Below are 15,527 nucleotides of genomic sequence, written 5' to 3'. Positions count from 1 at the left end.
CACTTCACACTGAGAAACTTTATGGTGCACACACTCTGATGAAGCTGCGGCGCGGTGGACGGCCGCGCTAGCTCCAACCTCCAGGATCAACTGGGCATCCAGCAATCCCTCCAGGCAACGACGACACAGGGTCTTCGGTCCTCCTTGGGGGCGGCCTAGGACCAGGCCACGAATTTGCCGGAGTTTTCAATAAGGTTGTTACCACCACCACACATCGCAGCTACCATCTCTGCCACTACCTTTCGCAGCCGCAGCGCCCATGGCGCCCCCTGTATTTAAAATGCTTGTGATATGTGCTTAATTAACAAATATAGGCTAATTGACTCGTAAAACACCTGTTTAGTAATATATTTGTAAATTTAACGTATTATACAATAATAGTTTATACATTCAAATAGCTTTAAGTAATAATTTTTAAAGTGACGTCACTTCCGTGCGGCGCAGGAGCCACTTCTGTGTGGGGCTGGCTGCTGCGCCGCGCGGCGCAGGAGACGCTGCCGCGAAAAAAATGTTTCAGAGGGCTTCACTGTTTTTGTGTTTATTAAACGCAATGCTGATATTACACGCCGTTGTTGGCGTGTCAGAGTAGTAACGTTCAAGATAAAAGAAAGTTTAAGTTCAAGTTTAAGCCAGGTGTCTAAAAACAAAATATTTATTTGAAATTATTTGTAGATGTTCACTAGCGCCACGTTCTTGTTTTGTGTTTGTATTTGCAACGAATCTGTGAGGAAGCCGGGTTTCTGTGCCTAGCGGGAAAGCCGTTTTGCGAATATCTGTTGTGATTGTGCTTTGTGGGCATTTTGAAAAGGGCATATGGTTTTCTCCCACGAATCGCTCTGCGCTGCATGTGTGATGCGGCCGCATTAGTCTTGCTGTCTTCATCAGTGGCAATATTTGATGAATGGCTCTTCGTCGACCTCCTGTGACGGTGCTCAGTGCTGCTGGTGCGAGCAACGGGATCGCCGCCGCCACCTCCCAAGGCGTGAACTGGGGCAATGGTGAAAGGTCGGTGAAGAGAAAAATATGAAATACGTTACTTTGCCCGCTTAGCGGGCCTCGCTTGCGTCTTTGCTCAGCATTCTTCATGCGAATTCACTCGTTTGAACGCGTGCACACGTGCTGTCAGGAGCACAAATTCAAAATGGCTTGCCGTCGTTGGAGCCGAGCAGCAAAAGTTGGCGGGATTTTTTGTTGTTGGGCTCTTGATCGGTAGCAACGCGGCCTGCACAGGCCTGGTGGCGGCGCTCACGCAAACCGTGTCGATTTTACAGTTGCGTGCAGCGTTTCTTTTTCTTCGTTGATTACTGCGTTGCTCTTTATTCGTATTTATCGTAATTTATGTGTTATAGAGGGGCCGTTTTATTTTTATTTTCTGTAGTTTTCAGTCGTTCGTACCGGTCGACAGTACACGGTCTTCGAATTTTGCGTTCGTGAGTTGTTGAAAAGGCAGCGTACTTATTTACAAAGTTCAGAATGACGATTTGGATCTTTGGCGTGCGGATATTGGTGAAAAGGCGGCACCTGTAACCGCATCTGAACGCGCTTGAAGTTTATTTTATTACGCCGACGGCGCGTTGCCAAGTTGCGCCAGGGATCGCGAACATAGTTGTGGCGAAGAACTCGTAAATCGCTCACAACTGTTGGATTAGCGCCTTTAGAAAATGCGACCGGGAATCTTGGGCGTTAGACAGTCGATAAAGCTGTACCAAGCTACCTTAACTCTTGTCAGTGTACTACCACTTTTCTTGTGCCACTGTAGCCTTTGAAGCATGTTTTGTCTAAAGTTCACGCGTTACGTTTGAACAGTCTATTTTTTTTAGCACCGTGCCCTGCCTTTTGCGCATTTTCAACCGATTCCCAGAAAAAGCATGAACCTAAGCATAACCCGCAAATATCCTCGTTGTCATCAAAGTTCGCAAGACTAGTGGGATGCAGCAAATTATTTTTCACAAGCACCTTGCAAATAGCGTTAAGTTCAGCCTCGCATATTTTGTTTATTTTTTTATTTACAAATACCTCACATGCTCCACATTGGAGTATTATGCTGAATACCCTGGTGCTCACCTTACATCAACTACAAAAGCAAATGTCAACCGGCAAGCTGTGCCTACAGTGTGCTTTGTGTGTGTGCAGTTAGCTCTGTCTGTGGGATGCATCTGTGCATACTCCTTCTGGTGCCTGTGAGGTATATGAATGAATGCATTCATTGTAATATCTATGTTGTGTGGTCACTGTGAATAGATGGCTTGCACTGACGTCACTGAAACAGCAACGTTGGACCACCAGCATGGTGGGACGCAAACTTTGCGATGTCACGTTAATGTTATCAGTACATTGCATGCTGGTTCCTTCGTGATTCATTCACAGAGGCCCAATAACGTTCCAGCAATGTTGTTATCGCACTGAAGCAGGTTAATCACTGCATAATTATACTGCCTTGACATCAGCTGAGCCGCCATATTGTGCGTCCATGACATCACTTGCAAGCTATCTATAGGCGTATAGCCTGCAATGTGCGAAGCTCTGTCCATAATTGGGCTTTAATGGCAGTACGCACAGCGTGTTCCTTAAGCCACCTCTGCCACTACATTCCTAAGTTCTGTAGTGTTTAAACAATGTCAAACAAGTCTCAGTAGAGCAAGGTTGCCCAAATATGACACGCTGCCCACTTCATTTAGGCTAAAATTAAAGAAATGTACATTTCTTTAACATCTGTGTTGGCTGCCATTGTGAACGTGTCTTGATTAAACAGTGGAGCATTCTTGGGGCTGTCACAACAATGAATGTCACGTCTGTTTCTGCAGGACGAAAAAAGCACACCGTGGACCCTGCTCGCAGCAAAAAGAGTGCACCCGCTTCATCTCGCTCCGGTGATGGCAGTGCTCCAGTGAAACAGAAGGATGGCAAAGCGACCGCAGGCAATGCCACCAGGACTTCACCACCAGTCACAAGAAGCACTCGGATAGACGACTATTTCCCCGTTCTGGGTGCCGAAATGGCGACTGCCGAAGAGGTAGCGAGCGAGCACAGTTACTCGCGACGGCGTCCCATCAAGAGGGAGCCTCCCTGCCCACTGCAGCAGCTAGTGGAACCTGAGGTTCAAATTCCGTGCCCGGATGCGGCGGCACTTCCTGCTGGCCTGAGCCTTACGGCCACGCAGCCACCCTCGCCGCCTACTGTGGACACAAAAATGCCCGTTGTTGTGCCCAGGACCTACCAAGATAGAAGCAAAAGTGCTTCCAGAGCTGCGAACAAGCCTGCCACTCAGGTCACTGTGAAGGCTCCTGTGGCAGCAGAAGCGGAGTACGACCCCTCAAAGGTGGCAAAAAGGTAGGAAGAATTGCCGTTCACAATTCGTTGCAAGTGCTAACAAAATGCAGACTGCGGCATCTCTGTGGTGCACCTTTCACGTTACGACCAGAGGGAGCTTGCAGTGCATTCCCGTAATCGGCGGCATCAACATAGAGCACATGATTTGAGGAGGAGAATTGTTTCTTGAGAGCCTTTGTGCGCTGCCTCCTGCGTTGTTTGTGGTGCATCTGTTGATAAGCATGCAAAGGCTCTCAAAAAACAATCCTCAAGTTACGTGCTCTATGTCAGCTGCAGACTCACACCTTTCCTTCCCCTTACCTCCCCCACTGCATTCATCTCTTCAATACAAGAGGGAGAGCTCTTGTAAATTCTGTGCATCTTTCACAGCAATCATGTGGGGGTGCCCCAAGCACTCTCTTCCCCCTTTCCTTAAACACTTAATTTCTAGTGAGGAGTAGGGTTGCCACATCCCCCAGCATGCTCTAGCCAAATATTTCACTGCACCCGGAGTTAATGCATTGTCCATGTGACGAGCGTTTTGTTGAGTCTTGGTTGATGCACTCATTTTAAATGTGAGTGCCTCCAGGCTCTAACATAGTGCTCTGAATGAACCAGCCTAATATATTAGGAGTGCTCCATTTCAACCAGCTCGCAATAGTACTGCAAAGAGGCCTGCTGAATGTTCCACTGAAATGTGTTTTCCACCTTAACTGCCACATGCACTCTAAGCAAGAGCTTTCTACTCTAAATGTGTCGTGAAACAAGCATAAAGGTTTGCTGGCATAATATTGTTAATGAACTTGTGCTGACTAGAATAGATATACTATAGGACACAATGTTGCATATCACAGACAGAAATGACTAAAACGGACCTGCAGCCTTCTGTCGCACATTCCAGTACCACACTGGTACACGCAGCTTCTGGGTCATTTGATAGCAGTGCACTTACCTTTTGGAATGTTTCATGTCTTGGCACACTTCGAAGGCATGACAAGTACACATGTCAAAAGGGGCCCTTTGTTTGTCTGTTTCATTGTCAGCCACAGGCACCAAGTTGTTCCAAGTACAATTTTAATGCTCAAGGTTTGTATGGCTAGCTCCCAGAATTTTTTTTTTTTTTTTCACGGATAACCTCTCACGAGGTGGGCCTTTTGTTATGTCCAAACATTGACTAAACACTGCTATACTAACCAACAACCCTGTTGGTTAGCATGTAACATGTACCACTAAACAACAACAAAACAGTGTACATTCACGAACATAAAATGCCTGCACACTATGCCATTGCTTGTATGCAAGCTTGCATGCAATTTTTTTTTTTTTTTTACATCTAAATCGATGGTCATAATCCCTGTTATTTTCTCGAGATGCGGTGGTGGAAATTTGGAGAGTCCCACTAGGGAACAGGCAAAAGAGAAACTGAATTATCACATTCTCATAAAAAAGCATAATTTGTTGAATTCCAATGGCGGAGTCGGAGCAAGCTTTTCTGCTCCTTTTGGAGCAAGTGTGTTCCAATGGCAGAGTGAGGGCGGGAGTCAAGAGTTCCAATGGGAGAGTCGGAGTGGATTCAGAGCGGGAGTCACTCCGTGGAGCAGGAAAAGTTGCTCCGCCAAAATCGGCGGAGTCGACCGGAACTCGGCCTGACGTACTTCCTTTAACACGTTTGCCTGCTTGGGGGCGCTGCCGCTGTCGCGTGTTTTGACAGTAATGGCGGACAACATGGGCGTCTGGGCAAATCGTGCGGCATTGCTTCCGCTGATCGATAGCGACAGCTCCGAGTTTCTGCACGATCGGATAGTGACAGCGACGCTGAAACTGCCGCGTACGAGCGGGAATTCGACAGCGGAATTAGCAGAATCGAATAACTACACGCAAGGTATTTTGGGCAACTCAAGCACTTCCGCTTCCTTCTTGTTCCCATGCTTGCTCCGGCGTCGCGGATTGTGTTCCATTCGCGGATTTGGAGGCGTCGCTCTACGCCAGAGTCGAGTGCTCGCTCGCGGAGTCCATCGGCTGCTCCGACTCTGCCATTGGAATTCAACATAACTGTACTTTGGGTGGGCAGCTATTTCATTTTATCACTTTTGGGCATTGTCGACTTCTCTAGACAGGGACATTAACTTTCTTTGTAGTCAACTTGTCTCTCATATAGCAGAACTTCTTTCCATCCTCGTTACTTTAGTTTTCGCGACTCTTCATTGATCATTGCAGCAGCATTATTCTGTATAAGTGCGAAATAAAGGTTTCCATAAATGCCTGCCATCAAAAACGAATGACCTTGAGCAATAATGGCAGATCTGTGATAACTGATTGAGCCAGAGTTTTGTTTTTACTATTAGTGAACAAGTAATTGCTGGAGCAAAGCTTAATAGTAATAAAATCTTCTCTACTGTAAAGTAGAGAAGATTTGTAAAGTAGAGAAGGCCCCCCCCCCCTTTTTCTAAAGATTTGAAATGTCCGCCTCTGACCAAGCAAGCAACCCCCCTCCCCTGCCGTCCCGCCATTTTCACTGCTTCGTTCACTGTTTTTATTCGCTCGACAAGGGCTAATAACGACAGTGAATGCGTGCCTATTCAATAACGCATTTTCTTGGAAGCACACGCAGCTCTTCCGCCGCCATCTTGAATTGTATGTAATCCGTGACCAAGCAAGGCCCTCCCCACCTTCAAATCTTGTCGGATTATCTTTCACCGTAGGGGGGGCGCTTGCTCAGCATTTTACGGTAGTTGTTGAGTGTGTGATCTTTAACTCCAGTCTTGTAGCCACTTAATGTCCAGCTGCGGCTCCATCCTTGCAGGAGAACGGATGTGCCGTGCCACTCCTTGACGGAGTACTTCTCTATCCGAAGAAGTGGACGCAAGACAAAGGCCACACTTGCGGTGAGCTTCATTCAGCATTGTACAGTGACTGCAGAAAGACTCACGCAGACACATCCTCATTTCTTTTTTTTTTTCCCCTTCTCAACAGAAAGAGAGGCAGAAGGAGGTTGAAGATGCCATCCTGAACGGCATTGAAGAAGGCTTTCAGGTGATAATTTTGTGTGCATGTTGAGTAGTTTGTGCTGTAACAACCTTGCCAACTAGGAATGAGCAACCTCACTAACATAAAACTGCATTCTATATATTTTAACTTGCACCATCGTCGATTGCATTTCTTTGAGTGGACCCATGCTTTTCTTCTCTATTCTCTGTCTCTATTTATTTATTTGTTTATGGAGCAATGACTTCACATCCTGGTGGTCGATCAATGTGAGCAATGCTGCATGTGGCAGCAGGAAACTTCCAGCCACGTGCTACAGTGTGAATGAGCCTTTAGATTCTGTGGTCCTCGTCTCTTTTTTTTTTTTCCTGGTTATAGTGACTGCTCAGGTGTCATGAGCATCTGTTGATAAGCTGTCGTGCCTTGAACCTGCATTCTATAAATGTTCAAAAAAAGGACGCCTGTATTTGAGATACAGGTGAACCCCTTTATAAGAGGTGCTGGTGTAACAGATCATTGGGTATAAGAGACAACAGTGTGCCTGCATTGAAATAAGGGTTTATCAGAAAATGGTAAAGAACATTTTCAGTACACTTAATTAACGGTGATGTTCATTATTTCCCATCTACCTCTCCCAACCTTATAAAGGTCACAGAGTTTGCTGACAAGGGCCGGGGAGTGACTACGTCGCGGCCACTGAAAGCCGGGGACTTTGTGCTCGAGTATGCCGGCGAACTCATCGACGTGCAGGAGGCTAAGATGCGCGAACAGATCTATGCCACTGACTCGTCCATCGGGTGCTACATGTACTACTTCACCTGCAGGAACAAACAGTATTGGTGAGCACTTTGTCCCTTTTACACCCATCTGTGTAAGTGACAGATCTCGATAGATTACTTTAGAGGAGTGAGCCACAACTGGTCCAACTGGCCGAAATACTTGTTACGTGTTATTTCCATTGAGGAAAAATTGCCGTCCACCATGCTCAAGACAAACGTCTTGAGAGTGGCTAACGTTTTGTTGCAATGCGATTAGAATTTGAAGTTTTTTTATATATGTATATATTTCCTTATCATAAAAAACAGCGGGCAGAAAGCACTGAACGGTTCTATGTTGGCTACAACCTGCTTTTCAGCATGGAAAGAGCTGCTTATTAGCAATCTAAACTTTAGTTAGCAGGCTAACTAAGCTACTTATGCGTAGCTTATAGGGGTTCTTTTTTGCCACAAGCATGAACACAACAAGCCGCGCGTGCGAACCTGTCCCTCGTTTGGATCACACCGCACACTAGAGGAGTGTAGTTACTCGCTACTAGGTGCTATGCAGCAGCCCTAACAGTCAGAGCTGTGACCCCCTATCCCGCGGTTCGCGTTGAGTTGCGACCGCGGCGGGTTTCAGGCCAGCGGAGACAGAGACAAGTCTTTCAACTGAAGGTGTTTATTCACCTCAGATGCCAATTGCAACAATAGAGTATAGCACATCGAGTTACCACCTCAGCGGCGGAGTGTTCCGCACTACTGGGGGGTAAACAAACGTTAACAAATAGCAAGCACACGTCGAGGGAATGATAAATGCTCATCTCACTTCGCATGGCTGCTTTTGCACTCCGGTCCGGGGCGGTGGTGCTCACGGCTTGGGTCCGATTTAGTCAATCACATCTCCCAAGACCGAAGACACGGGGCAGGGCTGGGCAGAGATATACTCAGAAAAGTATTCCGGAATACAGATATCGAAATACATGAACTGGAAGCCTAAAATATAGATGAGATACATTTGCCTTTAACGTAACAGGATATTTCGGAGATACTTTTGCAATAAGACGAAAAAAGTATTCCGGAATACAGTTACAGCAATACAAATACTGGAATACTTTTTTTATTTCAAGGATGCTCATACTACGCAAAGACACTTATTAGTGCAGCATAATGTTGTAATTAAAGTTACAGCGCATCGAAAGGTTCAGTTCATTTATTTATTTATTACAGTACCCTCAGCGCCATTAAGACATTGCAGGGGAGGGGGGGGGGGGGCGGACAAAGTACATAATTAGTAATAATGACATAATTACAAGTATCAATAAAAATACACTATTTCACAGCAACAGTAACAAGGATTGGACACCGAAATTGACATACTTGGCGAACAAACTAAGCTATGCTAGAAATAGCACACTTTAAGCAAATCACTCGGATCATTAATGAACACTAGTGAATTGAGAAAAAGCACACATTTATTTTGAAGATCTGCTTTGCTGAGAAGGTTGCTGTGTAGGCTTCTCAAATAGGCTGTCTTCTAACAGTGTCGGCTCAGCCTCAGCACAAGACTCACGAAAGAAAAAAGTCTGTCTACCGCTGAAGGCGAGCACAAATTCGTGTTATAGTGAATAAATACCGCCTTCATAGCCGGATTGCCCTGTAGCGTGGCGATATCTCTTGTCGGGTCATCTAGATACCGAAACACTTCCGCCCTCACTTGGGTTCTTCTGACTGTTCAGAATCCGAAGTCGGTCCCCATCTTCGGAATCCTCAGCCGTCTGACCCTGTCGGCTTCAACGAAGCTTTCACCACCACCGACGCTACCAGCACCCATTTCAGAAAGCCGCAACATGCGAAGTCGGCTCCGGCGGTGGGGGATCCTGCTACCACAAAAGACCGTTTCACGCATGTAATGAATTAGGAACGCATCCTGACATTGGAGAGGTGGCTGAAAGCGCGTCAAAGATAGCCATCTTCTAGTCACTTCTGCCCCGACTACGGGAACTGCTTTCGGAAGTGCCGCCGCTTTGAAAACTGAACGCATGCGAAGCATTGCAAAGCCTTTTCCAAGGCGGTATCCGCGCAGGGGGTCGCGAAGTAATGGCTTGCCACCCGAAAAAAATTAGGCGTGCTGCACTGACCTTGAGAGACAGCGACTTTCGTCGGCAGAGGCCGACAACACTGTCCCCGCGATTCTGCCGTCTGCGGCGTCACGCGCTTTACCACATGGACCATTCTGTGCTTGAGGTGAAACCATCGCCTCCCTATCTGTCGGCGACCGGCGGCGCGCCTTTGCTTGTCTTGGCACAAAAAAGAAAGAAAAAACGTCATTCCGCCATTGGAAACGCGCCTCAACTCATTTGCGACACAAAAAAACAATGTAACGAGATACCCGTGTCCTGCATAGTATCGCGATACAGGCGATACATTGTAAATGTATTTCACTACTGAGATACAAATACATTTTTCAAATGTATCTCGATACAGAAATACAGATATGCAAAAGTATCTCTGAAATACTATCTCGATACTCTTGTATCGCGATACTGCCCAGCCCTGACACGGGGGGCCCTCCAAGGAAGCGACGTGCTTCCTGGGGTCTGGAGAGTAGTCTCTCCAGAAAAGGGCAAGGAGGGAAAACGGGGCATCTCGACTTCGGCCAGGGAGAGCAGGGCGCGAAGGGCAGCGGGAGCAGCACAGTGCCCTCTCCCACGCAACCCCCCTCACCACTGCGTACAAACGTAGCGCGAAGCCGAGGTGCCGCGGCGTTGAAGACAACGGGTTGCGTGTGCAACCCCACAAGCTTTAGCATTAATTGCAAGGAATACGCGAACGAATGAACAAGACTGTGACTATGGGACAAGTGCTGACGTTATGGTCATCCAGTGCTCCTTCTGATTTGTTCATTTTGCATGCTACTTACTATACATCACTTACAGCTTCACTATTTAAGTTTTTGTTTCTACACAATAACTATCCCACGTTGAGCCCGAGATACGGGCTGTTAGTTTAAGGCAGAGGGTTCCATTGGGTCTGTTGCAAGTTGCAGTACAGTTATCGTTCACATACAGCGGCAATGACGAAGCCACGAATTCCTGTTGAACAGCTATGAGAGCGCACAGCTATGAACAGCTATGAGAGCGAATAGAGCCTCGTGAAGCGAGTATTTGTGGCATGCAGTGAAGTACACATCATGCATTGTGTGAAGTATCATCAAGCCGTGCCTTTTGTGCAGTGTCGATGCCACGAAGGAAACGGGCCGGCTCGGGCGGCTCGTGAACCACAGCAAGCGGGGCAACCTGAAGACGCAGACATGCATCATCAAGGGCATACCTCACTTGGTGCTCGTGGCCCAGCGTAACATTGAGGCCGGGGAGGAACTGCTGTACGACTACGGAGACCGCAGCAAGGCGTCACTCCAGTTTCACCCCTGGTTGGCATTGTAGCCAGCTCTCCAAGGTGGCAGCTTCGTAAAGAGCCGGCACAGTAGTGATCCAGGGTGCACGCCTTTCTGCCGTTTTTTCAGTGCTTCATAGGACCTTTTCTGCCAGGGCCCTGTCGTTGTTCTAACACACGTGCCTCTTTTATACGGCTCCCAGAAGCGTTGTCGGCAGAGCAGTATCGTTTTGATAATTCGACAAACGAGGTGTAAGATGTGTTGACATACATATTAGTCTTGGACAGCATAGGCAGCTTTGTCTCGTGCTTAGTGCTGTCTCATGCTTGGTGTGTGTGTTCAGTAAAGACGCAGGAGAACAGACTGGAATGCAAAGAAAGAAAAGAGGACAGCACTCATACCATTGTCTGTGTTCAGGTATGTGGTCCTTTATCTTTGCCGAGTATTGTCCCGAGCTACTCATTTGTGAAGCTAGCTTTTCGAATGCAAGTTTACAGCTGAGGGCTATAAGCACAAGATGGCTCGGTGCCTTGGCACCTTGCCATCATTTGGACATCGACGTGTGATCGTTGAAAGCATAAAGTTAGAATTCTGCAGTGGTTAAACTATGCACATTGGTCAATAGATGCAGGAGTTGCCAGAAAAAATGAATAGTTCAGAAACCATGAGCAAGGTGCCATTATAGAAAAGTACGAAAAGGAAGATGCAACGCTGGATGTCACAAGTATGTGAAACCTTGGGGGTGCTGCTGCAGCTGCCGGCACAATGTTGGATGCACTGAACAATGCCACACTGATCACAAGCTCGCATGTGATGTAGTACTAGCCAATGAATGCTTCTCTGGTAATGCTATGACACTTTTAATGTCCTCTTTGACTCACAGCCAAGTTACAATTTAAGGCCAGCTTGTTTACAAGGGTGCTAAGCATTGTGCCTGAACGCTGTAATATTTGTGCACTGCATCACCATTTAGCTGGTCACGTGGAGGTTGCCTTACTTTCATTTTATGCAAGTTTGGCATGCGTCATCACTGTGTGAAGATCACTCGATAACAAATGTCAGTACAAGAGATAGCTATATGCAGGCATAAAAATTGCACAGGGCGAAACGTTGACCAACAGATGCAAAATGCAATCTAAGAGCGTATTACAAATGTTGCGGCCGACCTTGTGAGTGCGGTCAATAATTGGTGAACAGGCAGAAATTCTATGATGAAACATTCAAAATGTCCATCTTGTATTCCAGGAGTGATGTAAAGGACGGTTAGAAGTTAATTTCTTGCTAGTCTGTGCTCCTAGTTCTGTTATTTTTACCCACTACAGAGCAGGTTCCAAGATTTCGCCAGCTTTGCAAACTGTTGCATTAGGCCAAAAATAGGCTCACAATGACACACATCGCATACATTTCATTTTGTCTCTGTTTTTTGTTATGAACCTTCAAGGAACTGCCCATCTGGCCACCGTCCTAAAAGCTGCTTTCTAATTCTTTATTATAATTGGGTGCAGTGATGTCACAAGTGGCAAGTAAAGTGCGCTGTAGCATTCAGCAAAGGTACTCTTTGCTCATTTTGCCCATACTCTTTAGGGCTTACGGGAGGTCACTGGTTTCCTGAAGTGCTCAGCTCGCTAAGTGCAGTTCATGTTGTTGCAACTTTCATGGCATTGTTTTGTACGGCACTAATCAAATGGAAATGTCCTTGACCTGCCTTTGAAACTTAAAATGTGACGCTAAAATTGGCTCCGCACACTCAATTCTCAAGTCTCAAAATTTTAAAATGCAGCGCTTGATCTACTGTTGGCAGCTGCCATTTGTCATATTGCATGGTAGTTTATGTACTTGGAAATACTGAAGTAGTACAGACAAGATGGACACTAGAGAGCATACAGTTGCGACACTAACATTCTTGTTGGAAGTTCGCGACCTGTCTGTATGTTCCTGCGATTTTCTTGAGTCTTGCTTGGGCTAGACTAGTATTCCGATGTGGCATACAGAGAAGAACGCATCACGATCATAGCGGATGTTTGCATTGGCCAAATGTATTCAAGCAAACAAATTCGGTGCTGCCGCAAGCATTGTACCGATGTGAGCACAGAAACTTGTATTATTCTGCTATCACGCATCAGAATGAAAGTGCTAACAGCCTATTGGCTCATGCTTTGCATCATTGTGCTTTGTTAATGTCTGGCACTTGAGTAATTGATGCAAACCACTTGCGAAATAACCATAGACAACACAGCATCGGGAAGTGAATGTTCTTAGATTTTAGTTTAAGCATGTACTATGCTATGGTCACTGATCATAGCTAAATCTGCAGGAAACTATCCGCTTTGTGTACTGGTAAACAAATGCATTTTATTACTTCGCAAGAAAGCGTTCACACATGCTCTGCCAGTGATGCAACACATTGTCGGCAAGTTTGTGCAGAGTGCTCACACACTGCCACTCGAGGAAGTTTGTAGTGTTCTTGTTTTGTTGTTGCTAGTATTAGTAGTTAAACCAAACACATTGTTACTCTTTTGGTACAGTATAGAAAGGCATTTACACATGAACATGTTCCTTTACCAAGCTATACACTTGCGTGTTTCTGTGTCCAAAGTTTACATTGTTGCTTGACCTTTTTGCATTACCATTAACCTATGCCCCTGCCTTTTCAGTCTCCAACAGTGCATTTCATAGAGCCTACGTGCTGATTCATAATCCTGCGAATTCAGTTATGAAAGCGATGAAACTTATGTTCAGTGCAGCTTTAGAACGGGAACAACACTACAGTGCATGCAAGTTCCCCAATTGAACAAACTTCATCGGAAGTTTTTAGCATAGATAATGAAATGTGGAGTGGAATTTTTCGTATATCAACAGCAGATTGCTAACTTGTGTCCAAAGCGTTTTGTACGTGATATACGCCTAACTAACAGTTGACAAGAGGTCGTAGCTCTGCTCTTGTGTGCATATTAATACCCTTGTACAGATCACCTCTAGTTTCGTTCTCTTGGTTTCATGGTGGAGGCACGCCACCTATAAACCTACAATAAAGTGCACAGGTTGAGAACTACATTTATGTCGCTAATTAGTATTCACAGACTTGGCACATACTGCAAGTGTGAACCTCCTATGCTCGTTTGTTGCAATTGTACAGGCATGTGCCCTCATCATCTTCTCATGTTTTCGACGGCCACTTTGGTTGTCCTTCACCAGTATAAGTTATTTTTCAACCTCATTATTTCTCATTATCCTTATTACTGCACACAATAAATACAAGCATCTATACCATCTCTGTGTTTTGTGTTTATTTCATTGTTTTCTGCCTTAAACTTCTATATATTTGATTTTCACGCTGCATAAATTGTGCCGAAGGACGGCCCATGTAACTTATGCACGGTGGCAAGCCCCAGGTGTTGCTTGACAAGCAGTTGCAGCAGCTCTGTCACAACCAGTGACCCTTCACTGGACAACTATTAGCTACTTACAACAGACCAAAATTTTTCTCTTTCTTGCGGGACACTGGACACATTCTTCTTGGCTAAATAACACCAATAATTTGTTGGATTTTACGTCCCAAAACCACAGTATGATTATGAGAGACACCACAGTGGAGGGCTCCGGAAATTTGAACCACCTGGGGTTCTTAAACAAGTGCCTAAATCTAATTGCACAGGCCTCTGACATTTTGCCTCCATGGAAATGCAGCTGCCACAGCCGGGACTCGATCCCAAGACCTTTGGGTCAGCAGTCGGGCACCGTAACCACTAGACCACTGTGGTGGGCCTTCTTGCCTAAATGCCTTTGGTCAACAATAAAGGTTACGAGAGGCGGTGAGCAAAGTTTGCTGGATCAGAGCAGGAACACAGGAAGATGACGACTGGTCTGTAACTCTATCTCTTGAGGGCACATTCACAAGAAAAAGACGTACAGAATCTCCAGCTGCAGTGGTATCGCACAAGTATGGTAATGAAGGGGACACACGGTGTGCTCCTCTCTTTCACATCCCACAAAAACCGTAACCTGCAAAGCTGTAGGTGGCTTGAGTTGAGATGCACTTCCAATGTTGTGCCTGACATTGCCCACGAGCAACAAACTTATTACTGAAAAAGTTTCTGCAATACATCTTTTTTCGTTCTGTATATCATTATTCTGGGTATGTGTCGCACATTTCAACAAAGATTTCTTCGTGCTTCCACCAATAACGGCAGGGAAAGGAAGTCCTGTGACCATTAGTTACTTCGTGAGCCTACTTTTGTATGGAAATTCTTGTATGGTGTGATGATTTGCATTGTCCAGCTACCCAGTGTGTATAGGGACACTAAAGGTAATGCATTCCAGCTTTATCAAAATAATGCCCTTACTATGAATGGAGGCTCAGTAAACCAGAGCAGATGCAACTAAAAACGAGTGGCAATGCCACCTTGGAAGTACCTGCTCAAGCTCTGCGCAGATGGACTATGTTGTGCAGTCCTTATAAGGTAATGCATTTATAATAATGCACTCCGGACCAAAAATTTGTTATACACGTCTTTTAATGCGAAGAATGTGCATTATATGCTTTCTTGAAAAACACATATCAGACGGGGAGGCCTTTCGCGTTATTTCAGCAGTATGCAGCAGCTATTTCCCTCTCATCATCTGTTGCCACATACCATGCTGTGCTGTGAAGCTTACTAGAGCAAATTCGATGAGGAGCCTATATCCCTGCTACGCAAGCCATCCATCATATATTGAGACTCTCACCTTGTTCATTTGCCCTCCAGGGCATGTACTGCACTTTATATTTAATGCCCTGTTTGACAGCATCTCTAAAACAGTGGCATTTAATAGGCGCAGGTGGTTTCAATTACATGCAAGTGATTGCAGGCCACACACGAAGGTGCAATGAGTCAAGTTCTTCAATATATCGAATGGTGAGGTGAACAGGAGGTCAATACAAGCATTGTACAGTGTTTGCTTTTCCATGGGATTTTGAAGGGGATTTCGTAAATGTTTAAATAACAAATAATTTTACAGTCGGATCTAACTTGAGAAAACCGGAGAGGCCCTGCCCAGATGACTGACGCGCGGCAGCAGACCTCCTCCACGACTAAAGAAAT

General features: G+C 45.8%; 1 protein-coding gene across 1 annotated transcript; it reads left to right on the top strand.

Moving 5' to 3' along the window:
• The first annotated feature begins 725 nt into the window (after positions 1-725).
• Positions 726-13,716, top strand: LOC119390239 (N-lysine methyltransferase KMT5A). Its single transcript, XM_037657810.2, has 6 exons — positions 726-1,005; positions 2,805-3,330; positions 6,113-6,194; positions 6,283-6,342; positions 6,943-7,133; positions 10,285-13,716. Exons 1-6 carry the CDS (start codon positions 996-998, stop codon positions 10,493-10,495), a joined length of 1,080 nt encoding a protein of 359 aa, XP_037513738.1. The 5' UTR covers positions 726-995; the 3' UTR covers positions 10,496-13,716.
• Positions 13,717-15,527: the final 1,811 nt, after the last annotated feature.

The sequence above is a fragment of the Rhipicephalus sanguineus genome, chromosome 4 (assembly GCF_013339695.2).
Source record: "Rhipicephalus sanguineus isolate Rsan-2018 chromosome 4, BIME_Rsan_1.4, whole genome shotgun sequence".
NCBI lineage: Eukaryota > Metazoa > Arthropoda > Arachnida > Ixodida > Ixodidae > Rhipicephalus > Rhipicephalus sanguineus.
The sequence above is the reverse complement of the archived record's forward strand: the minus strand, read 5'-3'. Positions and strand labels throughout refer to the sequence as shown.